General features: G+C 35.8%; 1 protein-coding gene across 3 annotated transcripts in view; it reads right to left on the bottom strand.

Moving 5' to 3' along the window:
- Nucleotides 1–1,542: 1,542 nt before the first annotated feature.
- C20H14orf28 (chromosome 20 C14orf28 homolog) overlaps nucleotides 1,543–15,349 on the bottom strand; it is a 19,097-nt gene continuing 5,290 nt past the window's right edge. The window contains exons 3-7 of one of the 3 annotated variants that reach the window (XR_004622204.1): nucleotides 14,637–14,726; nucleotides 12,734–12,823; nucleotides 11,776–11,910; nucleotides 5,123–5,222; nucleotides 1,543–2,248 (exon numbers count right to left, since the gene is read on the bottom strand). Coding sequence is in view for 2 of the 3 variants with exons in the window: in XM_034648617.1 (XP_034504508.1) it covers nucleotides 10,631–10,814; nucleotides 11,776–11,910; nucleotides 12,734–12,823; nucleotides 14,637–14,726 (499 nt within the window). In the remaining variant the exon portion in view is untranslated. Of the gene's footprint in view, nucleotides 2,249–4,846; nucleotides 5,223–8,888; nucleotides 10,815–11,775; nucleotides 11,911–12,733; nucleotides 12,824–14,636; nucleotides 14,727–15,349 lie in introns of those variants that run through there. The other 2 variants (XM_034648618.1, XM_034648617.1) reach the window with 2 other exon arrangements.

The following is a 15,349-nucleotide window of genomic DNA, read 5'->3' as shown; positions in this document are numbered from 1 at the left end:
TTAATTCTTAACAATTAATTTTGCTAATCCATCTATGCACCCTATGTATTTTTCTGGAATATTTTTAGAGAGAATCCCAGACATGCAAAATAATATGACTGGTAAATAATTGAGACTACATCTCTAAATGATAAGGACACAAATTTTTCATTCTATAAACCACATTGATAACAATTTCACTTAAAAATTTAATACTTCTTTCATACTCAGTATACAATCTATATTCAGATTTCCCCAACTGTCCCAATTTTTTGTCGTTATTGTTAGTTGGTTGAGGCAGGATCTATATAAAGTTTGTACCTTGTGTGACTGTTAGTCTCTGAGTCCCTTTCAGTCTCTACCAGTCACTGCACCCCTCTCCTTTTTCATGTCATTTACCTATAAACAAATGAGATTATTTGTCTAGTAGATTGTCCCACATTATAGATTTGGCTACTTGATTTTTGTGGTATTTAGCTTATTGTCCTATTCTTCATATTTTCTGATAGTTGGCTGTAGAGTCTTGATTAAATTCACGTCCTTTTTTTCTTTGCCTTTCCTTTTTTCTCTTTTTTTGGCAAGTGTAGTGGATGCAGTGTATTCTTATTGCATTGCATCTGGGGTACATTATGTCTGGTTATCCCACTTTTAATGATGCTAACTAATATTAATCATGGTTTGCATTTAGGTCTTGTCAGTCTGATCCCTCCACTATCGAGTTCCCCATCAAACTCTCATTTGATGGTTTTAGTAACTATTAATGACTACTGCTGGATCCATTATTATATTGAGTTGCAAAGCAGTGATTTCTTTTTTTTTTTCCCCAAGATTTTATTTATTTGAGAGAGAGAGAGAATCTCAAGCGGACTTCACATTGAGTGTGGAGCCCAGTGCAGGGCTCGATCCCAGGACCCTGAGATCATGACCTGAGCTGAAACCAAGAGTCAGACGTTCAAACAAATGACCCACCTGGGTGCCCCAAAACAGTGATTTTCTGCCGTTTTTTTTTTTCTGCATTAGCTGAAATTCTATAAAGGAAAACATTTCCCTAACACTTATTTGGCTACCCTGAGATAAAGTCTATACAGGAAAAGCTGGGGAAGATGCTTGATTCATTCTCTCAGTCTTTAGAGTAATGAACTGATGCCCTAGAAACCTCCAAAGGTGATCAAGTATATGAAGTCATGATTTTTTAAGTATTTGTTTCAATATGTGTGTTTCAGTTAATAGCCCCATCTTAGTCCAGTAGATACCTCCATTGAGTTTCACTGAAATTTTCCTTGCTTATAAAAAATTTTACCAAAATAATTTTGATGGCACCTGGGTGGCTCTGTCAGTTAAGCGTTTGCCTTCAGCTCAGGTCATGATCTCAGGGGTCAAGTCCCACATCAGTCTCCCTGCACAGTGGGGGTCTGCTTCTCCCTCTCTCTCTCTGCCACTCCCCCTGCATGTGCTCTTTCTCTCTCAAATAAAATATTTTAAATTTTTTTTAAAAAAATAAAATTATTTTGACATGATTTAAAATTATGTCAAACTTACAGGGAAGTTGTAAGAATAATAGAACTCTTAAATATCTTTTCCAAAGTTCACCAATTTTTTTTAACATTTTGCTACATTTGTTTCATCATTCTTTCTCTTATTTTTTTTAACCATTCAAAATTAGTTTCCATACATTATGTCCTTTTATCCCTCAATACTTAAGCACATATGTCCTAAAAATAAGGATGTTCATTCTCTTATGTAACCACAGTTCAGGTATCAAATTCAAACACCGCTGTGTTTGGGCTTTTACATTTTCTTCCTCACATCTAGAATCAGCCAGTCCTCCCAAGAGTCCCTGGCACTTTTTTGCTGGGAAATGGTATTGAGAGATCCCAGTGTTTTGCTAGTGGTGCTTTGTGCTACTCAGTTGTTACTGCTTCTAGGCTATTTGAGAGGTAGAGTCAGGACATGTTTCCTTTTTTATTTTAAAAGAAAGGGGATTTTACTTAAATTCTTGGATTTTAATGTTTTTTTCTTAGCCTGAAAATCTTGGTTTCTATCAACATTAGCATAATTACCTATTTGATTCATCTTAAACATACTTACAATAGCTTCAAAATAACAGTGATGATATAAATAGCACCAATGGATGCAATTAAGAGTCTCTGTGGTTCTCTCTTGTCCGTAGAATATATTTCACAAGGATAAATATGAAAAGCACTGCTTTTAAGGTTGCCGGGCATGACTCAGAGTCATGAGTTCAAGCGCTATGTGGACCTGGAGCTTGCTTAAAAAAAGGGGAAAAAAAGTGTTTTTAGAGTCAAATGAAATAGTATTTTTATTTGATTAAAGCATGATTGATTAATGTACAGTTACGTTACTTTGAAGTTTTAATATTTAGGGATATCTTTTTGATAAAATTTCATTTTCTAATTACATAAAAATGCATGTGAACCTGAAGTTGAACTGTAGGAGATGATGCATTCACAGAAGTTTTGTCTGCATTTACATCTCTTCCACTCTGTTCATTTGTATTTCTCTATAGGTAATCATTTTTAGTAGATGTTGGTTTCATTGAAAATGTAAGTACATCCCCTTCCCCATTTCCTTACAAAAAAGATAGCATGAGGGGCCTGGATGGCTCAGTCGGTTGAGTGGACAACTTTTGGTTTTTGCTCCGGTCATGATCTCAGGGTTCAGAGATCAATCACCAGTCAGGCTCAGCAGGGAGAAGTCTTCAAGGATTCATTCTCTCCCTCTGCCCCTCCTCCCACTCACGTGTGCACTCTCGATCAAATAAACCAATCTTCAAAAAAGCAGATTTGCAACTTTTTTCCTTTTTGCTTAATGTATTCTAGAGATTATTCCATACCAGTGTATGGAGATAATTCCTAATCTTTTTTAAGAGTTGCACAGTACCTTACTGTGTGGATATACCACAGATCTTTTTTTTTTTCTTTTTTAAAAGATTTTATTTATTTACCAGAGAGAGGGAGAGAGACAGCACAAGCAGGGAGAGAGGCAGACTGAGGGAAAAGCAGGCTCTCCACCAAGTAGGGAGCCGAATGTGGGACTCGATCCCAGGATCCTGAGATTACAACCTGAGCTAAAGGCAGGCACTTAACCGACCTAGCCAGCCAGGCGTCTCTGCCACAGGATCTTTTAAGTACTCTCCTGCTGATGTGCATTTGGGTTGTTTCCAGGCTTTTGCACTTAAAAATAATGTCACGATGAGAATAGCCTTGTGCATCCTTGTGCATTTGCCATTTTGAGTTTTGGGCATAGACTTTTAGAAGTGAAATCACTGGGCCAAAGGGTAGAGGATATGTAATTTTGTGGGATGTTGCCTGCTTTCGTTAGCTCAGTTTGCTATAACAAAAATGCCACAGACTGAGTAATTTATAAATAACAGAACTTTGTTTCTCACAATTCTGGAGGTTAGAAGTCCAAGACCAGGTGTCAGCACAGTCGGGTTCTGGTGAGACCCTCTTCAGGGTTACAGCTGCCCACTTCTCATTGTATCCTCACAGGGCAGAGAGTAGAGAGGGGAAGCAAGCTCTCTCATGACTCTTGTTAAAGACACTAATCCCATTCACAAGGGCTCCATCTTCATGACTTCATGACTTCCTCTAATCCTTTTTTTTTCTTTTAAATTTATTTAAAAAAAATTTTTATAATAATATTTTTTTATTATATTATGTTAGTCACCATACAGTACATCCCTGGTTTTTTTACTTTCTCTAATCCTAATTATCTCCCAAAGACTCCACCTTATTATACCATCACAAGGAGAGGGGTAGGGTTTCAGTGTATGAATGTTGGGGAGACACAAATATTCAGTCCGTAACATTTCTCAATTCTCCCAAGAGATTGCATTTTGCTTTCCCATCAACAATAGACAAGAGTATCCCATAGGCTGTTTTTATTAATTTACTTACTCAGGGCCTTATTAGAAGGTGACACTTGGCCTCAGGTTCTTTTTGGCTCAAATTATGTATAATATTAAAACACACGAAAGAAAGGAAGCTTATTTTTTCATGTATATGAAAATCTTTAAATCTCTTACGGAGTAAGGTAGGTCTAAGGAAGGATGGACCAATCACTTCTGTCCCTGATCAGGAAGACAGTCTTTTAAAGGATATTCTTGTGTGTGCCCTGAGGAGAATTAACAGTTTGAGACTAACATGCCATCACCTGCCGTGCTAATGAGGCCAATTAGAGTTTGAATAGGCAGGGATCCTAGAATTTAAGAGAGTAGGTGGTTCCCAATGAGTAGAGGACTATGTCTCATAAAGTTTTAGAGTCAAATGGTAGATAAACTATTTTGGACATTATCTGGTGGTTAAATGATTTTGAGCAGGAACAAGAGGTGATATTTCATTACTATTGACTAGGAAAATTTAAGCTATTTACTTTCCTCCAACACTTTTGCTTTTTCCAACATCTGTACTTTACCTTTGTTTTTGCATTTCAAACTAATTCCTGAATTTAATATTTACCCTTTTAATATTAAAATTTGTTCTGTGAGCTAAACTGCCACAGAATTTAGTTCCTTTTCTGCAGCAGCACTACTTACCTACTAATTTCATTCCTTAATAAAATATTGAAAGAGGAATAAAAAATAATGGTAGATAACACTTTCATGATGCTTACTACCTGCCAGGCACTAAGTTCTATAAATAATCATTAAATCCTCTCCGCAATCTTATGAGATATATTCTTTTTTTTTTTTTTTTAAGATTTTATTTATTTATTCGACAGAGATAGAGACAGCCAGCAAGAGAGGGAACACAAGCAGGGGGAGTGGGAGAGGAAGAAGCAGGCTCATAGCCGAAGAGCCTGATGTGGGGCTTGATTCCGTAACGCCGAGATCACGCCCTGAGCCGAAGGCAGACGCTTAACCACTGTGCCACCCAGGCGCCCCTTATGAGATATATTCTATTACTATCTCCATCTTAGTTAGAAACTGGGGACCAGAGGAGTCAAGTAATAGGCCCAAAGCCACACAACCAGAGTCCAAGTTTGAACCCAGGCAATCGGCCTCAGGGTCTAGGTGTTTAGCAGCCATACTCTTGCCTCTCCTTAACAGCATGAAAAATTAATAGTTGAGAAGTGATAATAATAGAGGTAATCAGCGGTAATGTGATCATACGTGATTCACCTGAAAGTCTGCAATTCCATGATCTTTTTCTTGGGTGAAAAACGTCAATTTTGAATCAGGTCTTCTGGCATTTCTGTAAGCTCTTTAGGGACAGGAATTCCTAAGGGTTGAGGAAATAGATAAAAAAACCCAGGAGTCAATTTACAAATGTTATTTGAGCTGGGGTGTTGTTGGCAGAGAACATAACCGACCTCATCAATGATGTCAACACTGTATGTTATCCCCAAGCTATGAGTGTGTAGAGTGACACAGAACACAAGGGAAACTGAATTTGCTTCCCCCAAATTATAAAGTAGGTTAATACTTTAAGGCCGAAAAGTCCGGGCGCCGTTCTTTTTCTCCTTCCCCCACCCCCCCTTCCACGTTCCATACTGAGGAGCTTTCTGCCACCTAGTGTTCATATAGAAAACTGCAAGAGTTGGGAATTCCCTACTCCTGTCGGGCCCTAAATCCAGTTGACAACTCATCTATTGAGAGAGGACCCGGCCCAATGGTCCTCTCATTTTCCCCTCAAGTCTTTTCCCTTCTGTCAGAAATGAAAAGATTTGACATTATTAATCCTTGTGGAATACTTTAGCTACAATACATTCCTTTTTAAATTTGAAGGTGTTTGAAATCTGTTTTATGGGTTTATAGCTTTCTAATGGAACTTAAAAGTGGTTAAGATTTGGGGGTGGAAGTACAGGAAATAGGACCTCACAATTACCCTGGAGAGCACAAGTTAGGCAATCTGTAGTCTCTTTCCTCTACAAGCCTCCTCCAGGGATGGAGGCAACTGTGAAGGGCCTGTTTTGAAGACCTCACAGCAGTTGTCTGTGGAGCTGCCCTTCCCTGTACTCACAAAGCCTGAGGTGCTAACCCTGCCATAGTACTTCCTTTTATAGTCATCATTGATCGACTCATCTTTCCCCTTTTCTAGACATGTGCTTGCCTCCAGGGCATAAATAATATCTTACTCAACTAGCAAATGGTAGTAAGTATGTATTAAATAAATGCTGTAGAGAATGTCTGTTCTTAACTCATTCTAGCTTGTAGCCCCCAAATCAAGCTTAGCCTGTTTGGGTAAAGATTTCTCTAGCCAGCCAGGTATTTCCTTCAAGGCTTAACCAGGCCTCTCCTTGACCTGAACACAAGTCAGCTTTCCTGTGTTTCCTGTTGCTTGCTTTCCTCTTCTTTTTTTCTACCTAAAATTCCCATATGTTGGACGTGCAGAACTATTTATTAAGCCTGCTTTTCACAAACTCCCTCAGTGAGCTATTTTCCTACTCTACCCTTAAAGCAAGACAATTATGCTCAGTCTATTTTAATCTTTCTTTGTTATACTGTCAGGTTAATGGAGAAACAGAAATTCTATTTGGTTGTATCTGCTTTGGGACAATTTACATCATCAGGGCCTTGCTTCCCAGCTCTGGCACCTGGCATACTAGTTTGGAGATAGAGGAATGTAAGGGAATGATGTCTTTCATAAACTAAGTTCTTGAAGGTTTGAGAAGATGAAGACTTCTAAAGACAAGTGTCCAGGTAGAGAGAAATGTCTGAATAGATGGCCATAGCAGTTTTCTTCAGTCTCACTTTCCTCTCAAAGTGTCTCCACGTTGATAGCTTGTTTCACCATGAAGCTGACCCCCAGGAGTACACATTTCTTCAAAGCCCTAACTCCTTGGCTCTCGGTTCTCTTCAGTAATATGAAGCCATGCTGGACTTTTCAAAAAGGCTTTCTAGTATGAACTAATGATTATCACTGGGTGGAGAAATCATAGTTGATCATTTTCTTATTTACACCTTTTTAGATTTACTGATTTTTTTTATTGATTTATGTATTATTTTTATAATCATATTAAAAATGAGACTTTACAAAATTCAGAGGGAAAACGAGCAAGTAATGAAACTATAAATAAGCATGTAAACAGATGGCTAATTCTACCATGGCTAACTTGTCTACACAGCTCATTTGCTCTCCAAGATGCTGTTCCATTCCACATCATTTTTGAGGGTCCTTTTGGGGTAGCTCATTTTTCCATTTTCAAGTGACATTCCTCTTTTTTTTTTTAATGATTTTATTTATTTTACAGAGAAAGAGAGAGCAAGAGAGTGAGAGAGAGAGCACAAGCAGGGGGAATGGAAGGCAGAGGGAGAAAGAGGCTCCCCACTGAGCAAGGAGCCTGATTCCGGACTCAATCCCAGGACTCTGGGATCATGACCTGAGCTGAAGGAAGATGCTTAACCGACTGAACCACCCGGTGTCCCCAAATGATATTCCTCTTCATACCTTCCAGAAGACCTCACTGAGAAAATAACAGATGGATTATGGAACTGACTGCTCACTCAGTATAAATAATACACATCCTCAGGTAGAAATCTGCATATAAAGAAATCATCTAGCCCCAGTGGCCTCCCCACTAACTTCCTCTTCAACTTAAGACAGAGTCAAAGGTTTTCCCCGGGATCAAATTAATTTTGAGGCTAAAGGGTATCCAGGTGACCAGACCCTGGGCCAGTCGGGTGGGTAGGAACCTGTTAGTAAGGCATCAAACCATTGGGATGAACTTCAAAAGCTGTCCTGGTTGTAGTTTTTAAAGCAGAAGAATTTGGTGTTGATTTTAAATGTTAGAGCATTGACAAAGGATGATGAAAATATGAATGTTTGCTTTGGCTGTAGTTCAGCAGCAATAATTGCAGTCATTTTTGCATGATCTGCTTATCCTTTATGCCTATAGCACAATTATTTTTTAAATAATTAAATATCATTAAATCATTTAATTATAAGACTTGACTGTTGATATGCTCAACATGTACAGCTTTTTGTTTATGGGTCATAGGGGTTTCTGCTTATATAGTTTAGTTGTTCACTCATACTCTAAGAATGAAATAGAATGGGAGTCACCCTAGTAAGCATGTCTATGGTTATCTTTAGTTTTTCTTCCTCTTTGATTGGATCAGATCCAGTGCCAATGCCTCAGATATTAAATCAACTACAGTAATAATGAAAAGCTACTTTGAAGGATAAATCTAAGTAAGAGTATTTGCTAAATTGGGGGCAAAATGTTTCTTTTGCTGCAGAGAAGTTGGACATTCCTTTTTAAATTTGCTTATCCCCCTCTGATTGAGGCCAGGGTTTTAAAATCATTTTTGCTCTCCCCATAAGGTTTAGTTATGGTTTTTGGCATTTTTACTGAAAATACATTCTGGGGGTGCCTGGGTGGCTCAGTCAGTTACGTGTCTGCCTTCAGCTCAGGTTGTGATCCTGGGGTCCTGGGATTGAGCCCCACATCAGGCTCCCTGGTCAGCAGGGAGTCTGCTTCTCCTTCTCCCTCTGCTCCTCCTCCCTCTTGTGCTCTCTTTCTTTCTCAAATAAATAAAAATCTAAAAAAAAGAAAATCTGATTATTTCATCATTCTCTTTCACTGATCCCCCCTCCCCGCTCCAGTATTCTAATTTTTCTAAGGGTGTTTAAGGTTGTAATGAATTTTCCATACCCTCACCTTCACACTCTGCAGATAATCTAATTTAATTATTTTTTCACCCCTTTACCCCTTTTCTACCCATTATTTGGTAGCAGGGGAAATTGCTTCTATCTACCAACCAACCACTACTGTAACAATAAACTATTATCCTTAAAATCCAACTATCTTGGGGTCCAAAAGGCATACTTAAGTTCTATTACACATTAAGCCCATTACTGATAGGAGCAACTGCCCAAATAAATAATTTAAAAGAAAAGATCTAAAAAGTTCATTAGTAACAGAGAATCTGGGAGACTTGCCTGTACATGAACGAGGTAGAAAAAATACATTTTTTATTAGCATGTTCAAGGTAGTCAAGATTTTAACAAACATCTTTATCCTCACAACAACCCTGTGAGGTAGGTAAGTCATTGTTTTGTGATAAACTAGTATTATTCCAGATAAAGTGCAATTCTTAAAAGAATAATCTGCATTAGGAATAATTATGCTAATGAACCACTTAGATATATGCTGATATTTGTGAGTTGTATACTTTGATTCATGCAAGAAGGTGTCCCCAGAAAAATTCACTATAAATCAAATCCTATGTAAATACATGTAGGGGACTATTTAAATAAACTCTGGAGTAGAATTTTTTGTAAAATAAATCACTATTTTTTATCTAATGCAAGACAAAATTTTCACAGTATTCGCTCAAAGTGAGACATTCTCAGCAATGTTATACTCACACATTTATTCATTCTTTTTGTAAGTTATTTCAGCATGGCACCAAGCCAATGTAAGACTTAATTTACTGAATTAAATCTTACCAATTTGGTATATGGCAGTGAACTGTGTTGTCAGGTAGAAATCTCCAAGTATACTGCACGCAGTCCCAACCCAAAACCTAAGATGGACTGTTTATTGAAATTAAACACTAAAGTGAATGTTGATAAACTGCAAAAAGTATTCTCCCTTGAGGAGATTACTTAATTTTTTCCTTAAAATTGCAAAAGGAAGAGAGATCTTAGGGTTTTGAAAACAAATATAATTTCTGATAACTACAAAATTCTAGTGATTTATATTGCAAATCAAACCCTCATGCTATCAGTTTAACTACTTACAAAGAAGCCAGCAGTTTGTTACTCCAAAAATTTACGAATTTTTTTTCTCTCTGCCAATATGATTTAAGAGGAAAAAAAATATTCCAGGTACCGTTTTCTCTTAAATATGTATTTAAAGTACATTTCTATTGTTAATCCAGCATTAGTAAGCATCCAGTTGCCTGATATTTATTTATAGTTGTCTTATCTTTAGAATAGATTTTTATTAGAGAATTTCCATTACATTTAATTATGTTAGATTAGTTATATAATTTATTTGTAACAATAACTTTAATTAAGCTTGCAAATTTAGTTAACACTTAAAATCTGCTGGCAGGTTTATAATAGTTTAGAGCAAGTGGTTAAAGTAATTTGCCATTATAAAATCACCAAAGTATTTTTAAAAACTGCTGCAGGGAAATTAGGCAAATCACCAAGTAAAAAAGATTAAGCCACCTGTAAGTTCTACATTCAAATCCATACTAGATCCAACAGTGCACTTTGGATTTTAGTGAGGTAGGGAAAAAATATAGTCATATATTTTGAACTGTTAAATTTATATAAACTGAAATACTGACTTGTACCGGGTTTTATTTGAATATCCAAAAAGAAAAACTGCAAATTCAAATAATGAAGTATTTTCTTGGTTTCAAGGACAGAACTGTAAAAATCTTTTGAGTACATATAAATAAAAAATACAAAGGCTACAAGATATATCTTATCTCAACATAAAGTATGTTTATATAAAAATAACCCAGGACATAGAAAAAAGAAATACAAACATTTTTGCATAGATTCTCTATATATAATATTTACCTGGGGCTAAACACTGGAAAATACACCTCTGAAACTAGTATAGTTCAACTATTTCCTTGGATACCAAGTATATACAAAATAAAAGCCCTTCATCTGGGGGAGCATGGGCAGGAGGGAAAACAATTTAATTTAGCATCAGTCTATATTTATTTCTCTGTTGCTCGAATATAAACCAATGATGACAGGAGGAGAAACTCTGGGGGTTTATTTAACAAAATTAAATTCACATTTCTGAGGCCATCGTAGTGCATCCAGTGTCCATCAATCTGGAAAGCTGCAGAATAATGATGTTCCTCTTTGTTAAATAATGTGGCACCTTCCAACAAATACCTGCAAATTAAATGACACAGCGTAGCAAAAAAGACAAAACTTTATTTTTAAACATTGCTTAAGTTGCTGTTGTTGTTATTTTTAAGTAGGCTTCACACCCAGCGTGGAGCCCAACACAGGGCTTGAACTAACAACCCTGAGATCAAGACCTGAGCTGAGATCAAGAGTTGGATGCTTAACCAACTGAGCCACTCGGGTGCCCCTTAAATTTTTAATTACGGAATAAAAATATTGATATTGTTTGCATCCTAGTACCTAAAAAAGAAACCTGTAAAAAGCACATACTATAACTGGTAATTTGGAATAAAATATTTAAGAATTTAAAAAATTGATATAATTTAAGAATTTTGAAAAACATTTTAACAGATTAACTCATAATGTGTATCATCCCATTAAATAAGAGAAAACATTTTAAAGGCAAAAGTTAAAAGACCCTGTATGTCCTAACTTGTATGCAGACATTTTTATCTGCAATGCTGAAAGTAACATTTTTTGTTCAAATGATGACCTCCTATTATACACTACTTTGACTTGAAATACAAGTAATAGCCAGTCGTTACTGACTGTTTACTACGTGTCAGGTACTATCCTAAACACTTTACATGTGTTATCTCATTAAATCCTCACAATAATGTACCAGATAGGTACTGTCATCTCTGTTTCACAGAATAAGAAACTGATGTGTAAGCTGGTTAAGTTCTGGCCCAAGGTTACATAGCTTGTAAAAGGTGGGGCTGGGATTTGAACTCAATTTTGTCTTTTCCATTGACCATGCACAATGCCAGTGACTAACGCCCTGTAGTAGATTCTAATCTTATTCAGGATATACTGAATTACAGAGAGCTATGATTTTTTCAACCATATTTCCGTAAGGGCTAGTCACAGTCATAATGGAATAGCAGAAAAATAGAAAATAAATGTGCTTTTTATTAGTTTTATAAAACACACAAAAAACACCTACTTGTGATCAGATAAATCCAAGTAATATGGTACATATGCCAGATCTTCAGATTTCCAATGCTGCATATTTAAGACAACAAAAGGGGGTGCCCCATGGCAGAAAACTCGCTGGGAAAATTCTCTTAAGCCACCACACCTAAAATTGAAAATAGGCATGAACTTTATTAAATTTCAAACAAAATTGCCTTTTATCACTTCTGGGTTGTCTTTATTACTTAATTTCATAGTAAGTATAATTACGATTTTAGGTGTGGGTAATGGTGTGGCTATTATTAGTATTCTATATACTTACACCCAGAAGTTTATAAGCAGTGAGATTCTATATACAAGAAATAATACTTGCAAAACTCCAGGAAAAGCTAGCTATTTTTTTTTCTAAGCTTATAAAACATATAGTTTTTGAACTGATATAAAAGCTTTAATATGTTGAAACATTTTTTTCCCTCTCAGCTGGTTTCAAAGGATAATACTGGCAGAGAGGTAAATAGTAGGACTCTTCCAGTCCTCTTTATATTGCATATTCCCTAATTGCATCTTTTTGCCATCAGGATGAAACAAATTCTGTTTTCTTAGTAGTCTCACGTACTAAGCATATAGATCAGAATATCACAAATCAGAATACCACAAATACAGTAAAATCTCGATTAACCGGAATATTCAGGGCACAGTATTTTGGTTCACAGTCGTTACTGAACAAGCGTTAACCAGAAAACCATTTTGTTTCAGTATGTGCTGTTAAAATACATTAGTTCACTTTCTGGACTTAAGTACAATGAACTGAATGTATTTTATTCTTTCCTTCTTTTGTGATTAATTAGCTGTAAGATCATCCTTCTAAATCTTAATTCTCATTGTACAATACTGTAGATATAAGAAATTGTTAAGAGACTGGGATGAATACGGTCTTCATCTTTTGAATTTTTTTTTGAACTATGTTCAATTTTTTGGTTGCCATTTACCTCTTTCTCCTAAATGAGGAATGCAGAAAAAAATCCAGTAAATTGAGAGTCCGATTAGCTGGGTTCCGGTTAACCAAGGTTTTACTGTACCTACTCAGTAGCGGGGAAAAAAGAAAAGGCATTTGCTTTGTATTCATAAGTTAAATGTAGTATGATATTCTATATAGCGAAATTTGATAATGACAACACAGCACAAGATGGCATAGTAAACTACCGTAGGTGTTAAGATTCCAAAAACATTAGGCTTCCTAAATACTTGTGCGCTGCTATTTCCTAAAGTATTCACATCAAAGAGCATATCTGGTCAGGTTTCTTTATAAAAAACAGAAATCCTTTCATCTCAAATGTCTATCATATACTCACCCACTCTCTTCACACAGTTCAATCCTGGAACAGAATAACTCATCCACAGCCAGTCGTATCAAGTTTCCATGAGGAATTTCTTGGGGAGGACTACAACAATTACAAAATGTATGTAAGAACTGCTTTATTATTAGGATAACCAATTTTATAGGTCAATTCATTATTAGCAAACCAAATATAAAAGTATAACCTCTGTTTTTCATCTTTGTATTTGTTGTAATTATAGAAATCAGTTGAACTTAATAAACATTAATGCATGAAGCTTTCCAAGATACATTAAATCTTTCTGGAAACTGATCCTACAATATGCAGTTGTTACTTCAAAAAATTTTTGAGCGGTTTCAGTAGAGGGGATTGCGGTCTTGGGGGGAAGAAAGAAGGACCCAGATTTAGGAGAGCTGCCAATTAGTTATATGACTACATGTAAGTTACAGCCATTGTTGGCTTCTATTACCTAATTTGTTAAAAAATTTCTTCCTACATACTTCAGAGATTGTTTTAAATATAGAATTAAAATATAGACAAAAGCCTTAAGAAGTTATATAGAATATATAGAGAGTATGATGAGAACTACTTTATTAAGAGAAGCTTAAAATATTAGCATTAATATAGGATTATAATTTTTTAAAAAGATTTTATTTATTTATTCGACAGAGATAGAGACAGCCAGCGAGAGAGGGAACACAAGCAGGGGGAGTGGGAGAGGAAGAAGCAGGCTCATAGCAGAGGAGCCTGATGTGGGGCTGGATCCCAAAACGCCAGGATCACGCCCTGAGCTGAAGGCAGATGCTTAACCGCTATGCCACCCAGGCGCCCCAGGATTATAATTTAATTATAGTTTCAGAACATACACAAATTGATACTAGTTTTTAAAAAACAAAACAGATTTCTAAAATGCTTTTCAGTCGATTACAATTTAGAGTAATGAAACTTTTTTCCCCAACAGAGATTTCAAACTCAATGTCATCATATCAGCAATACAGGGAAATGGACAAAGTGTATTTCAGAAACAAGAAAGACATTAATTGTCAGATTCTAAAAAGAATAAAATATCTTTAGCTTTCCATAAGTAGTGTGATGTTACAATATTAAACTAAAAATGCTATAAAGAAATGTGAATTTAGTAAGTTAGAGTATGTGATATATATTCCCAAAACTGAGTATCTATTAAGCTGCTTTTCTGGACCACAAGGCCAAATACACTTTCGGACAATAATGTGTTTGGATTTGTTTTTTGGTCCTGTTTTTCNCCAAGGTTTTACTGTACCTACTCAGCAGCGGGGAAAAAAGAAAAGGCATTTGCTTTGTATTCATAAGTTAAATGTAGTATGATATTCTATATAGCGAAATTTGATAATGACAACACAGCACAAGATGGCATAGTAAACTACCGTAGGTGTTAAGATTCCAAAAACATTAGGCTTCCTAAATACTTGTGCGCTGCTATTTCCTAAAGTATTCACATCAAAGAGCATATCTGGTCAGGTTTCTTTATAAAAAACAGAAATCCTTTCATCTCAAATGTCTATCATATACTCACCCACTCTCTTCACACAGTTCAATCCTGGAACAGAATAACTCATCCACAGCCAGTCGTATCAAGTTTCCATGAGGAATTTCTTGGGGAGGACTACAACAATTACAAAATGTATGTAAGAACTGCTTTGGAATTTTACATGTTAAATACATTATTAGGATAACCAATTTTATAGGTCAATTCATTATTAGCAAACCAAATATAAAAGTATAACCTCTGTTTTTCATCTTTGTATTTGTTGTAATTATAGAAATCAGTTGAACTTAATAAACATTAATGCATGAAGCTTTCCAAGATACATTAAATCTTTCTGGAAACTGATCCTAAAATATGCAGTCGTTACTTCAAAAAATTTTTGAGCGGTTTCAGTAGAGGGGATTGCGGTCTTGGGGGGAAGAAAGAAGGACCCAGATTTAGGAGAGCTACCAATTAGTTATATGACTACATGTAAGTTACAGCCATTTTGGCTTCTATTACATAATTTGTTAAAAAATTTCTTCCTACATACTTCAGAGATTGTTTTAAATATAGAATTAAAATATAGGCAAAAGCCTTAAGAAGTTATATATAATATATATAGAGTATGATGAGAACTATTTTATTAAGAGAAGCTTAAAATATTAGCATTAATATAGGATTATAATTTTTTAAAAAGATTTTATTTATTTATTCGACAGAGATAGAGACAGCCAGCGAGAGAGGGAACACAAGCAGGG

The sequence above is a fragment of the Ailuropoda melanoleuca genome, chromosome 20 (genome assembly GCF_002007445.2).
Source record: "Ailuropoda melanoleuca isolate Jingjing chromosome 20, ASM200744v2, whole genome shotgun sequence".
NCBI classification, from domain to species: Eukaryota; Metazoa; Chordata; class Mammalia; order Carnivora; family Ursidae; genus Ailuropoda; species Ailuropoda melanoleuca.
This window is presented reverse-complemented; position numbering and strand designations above follow the sequence as displayed.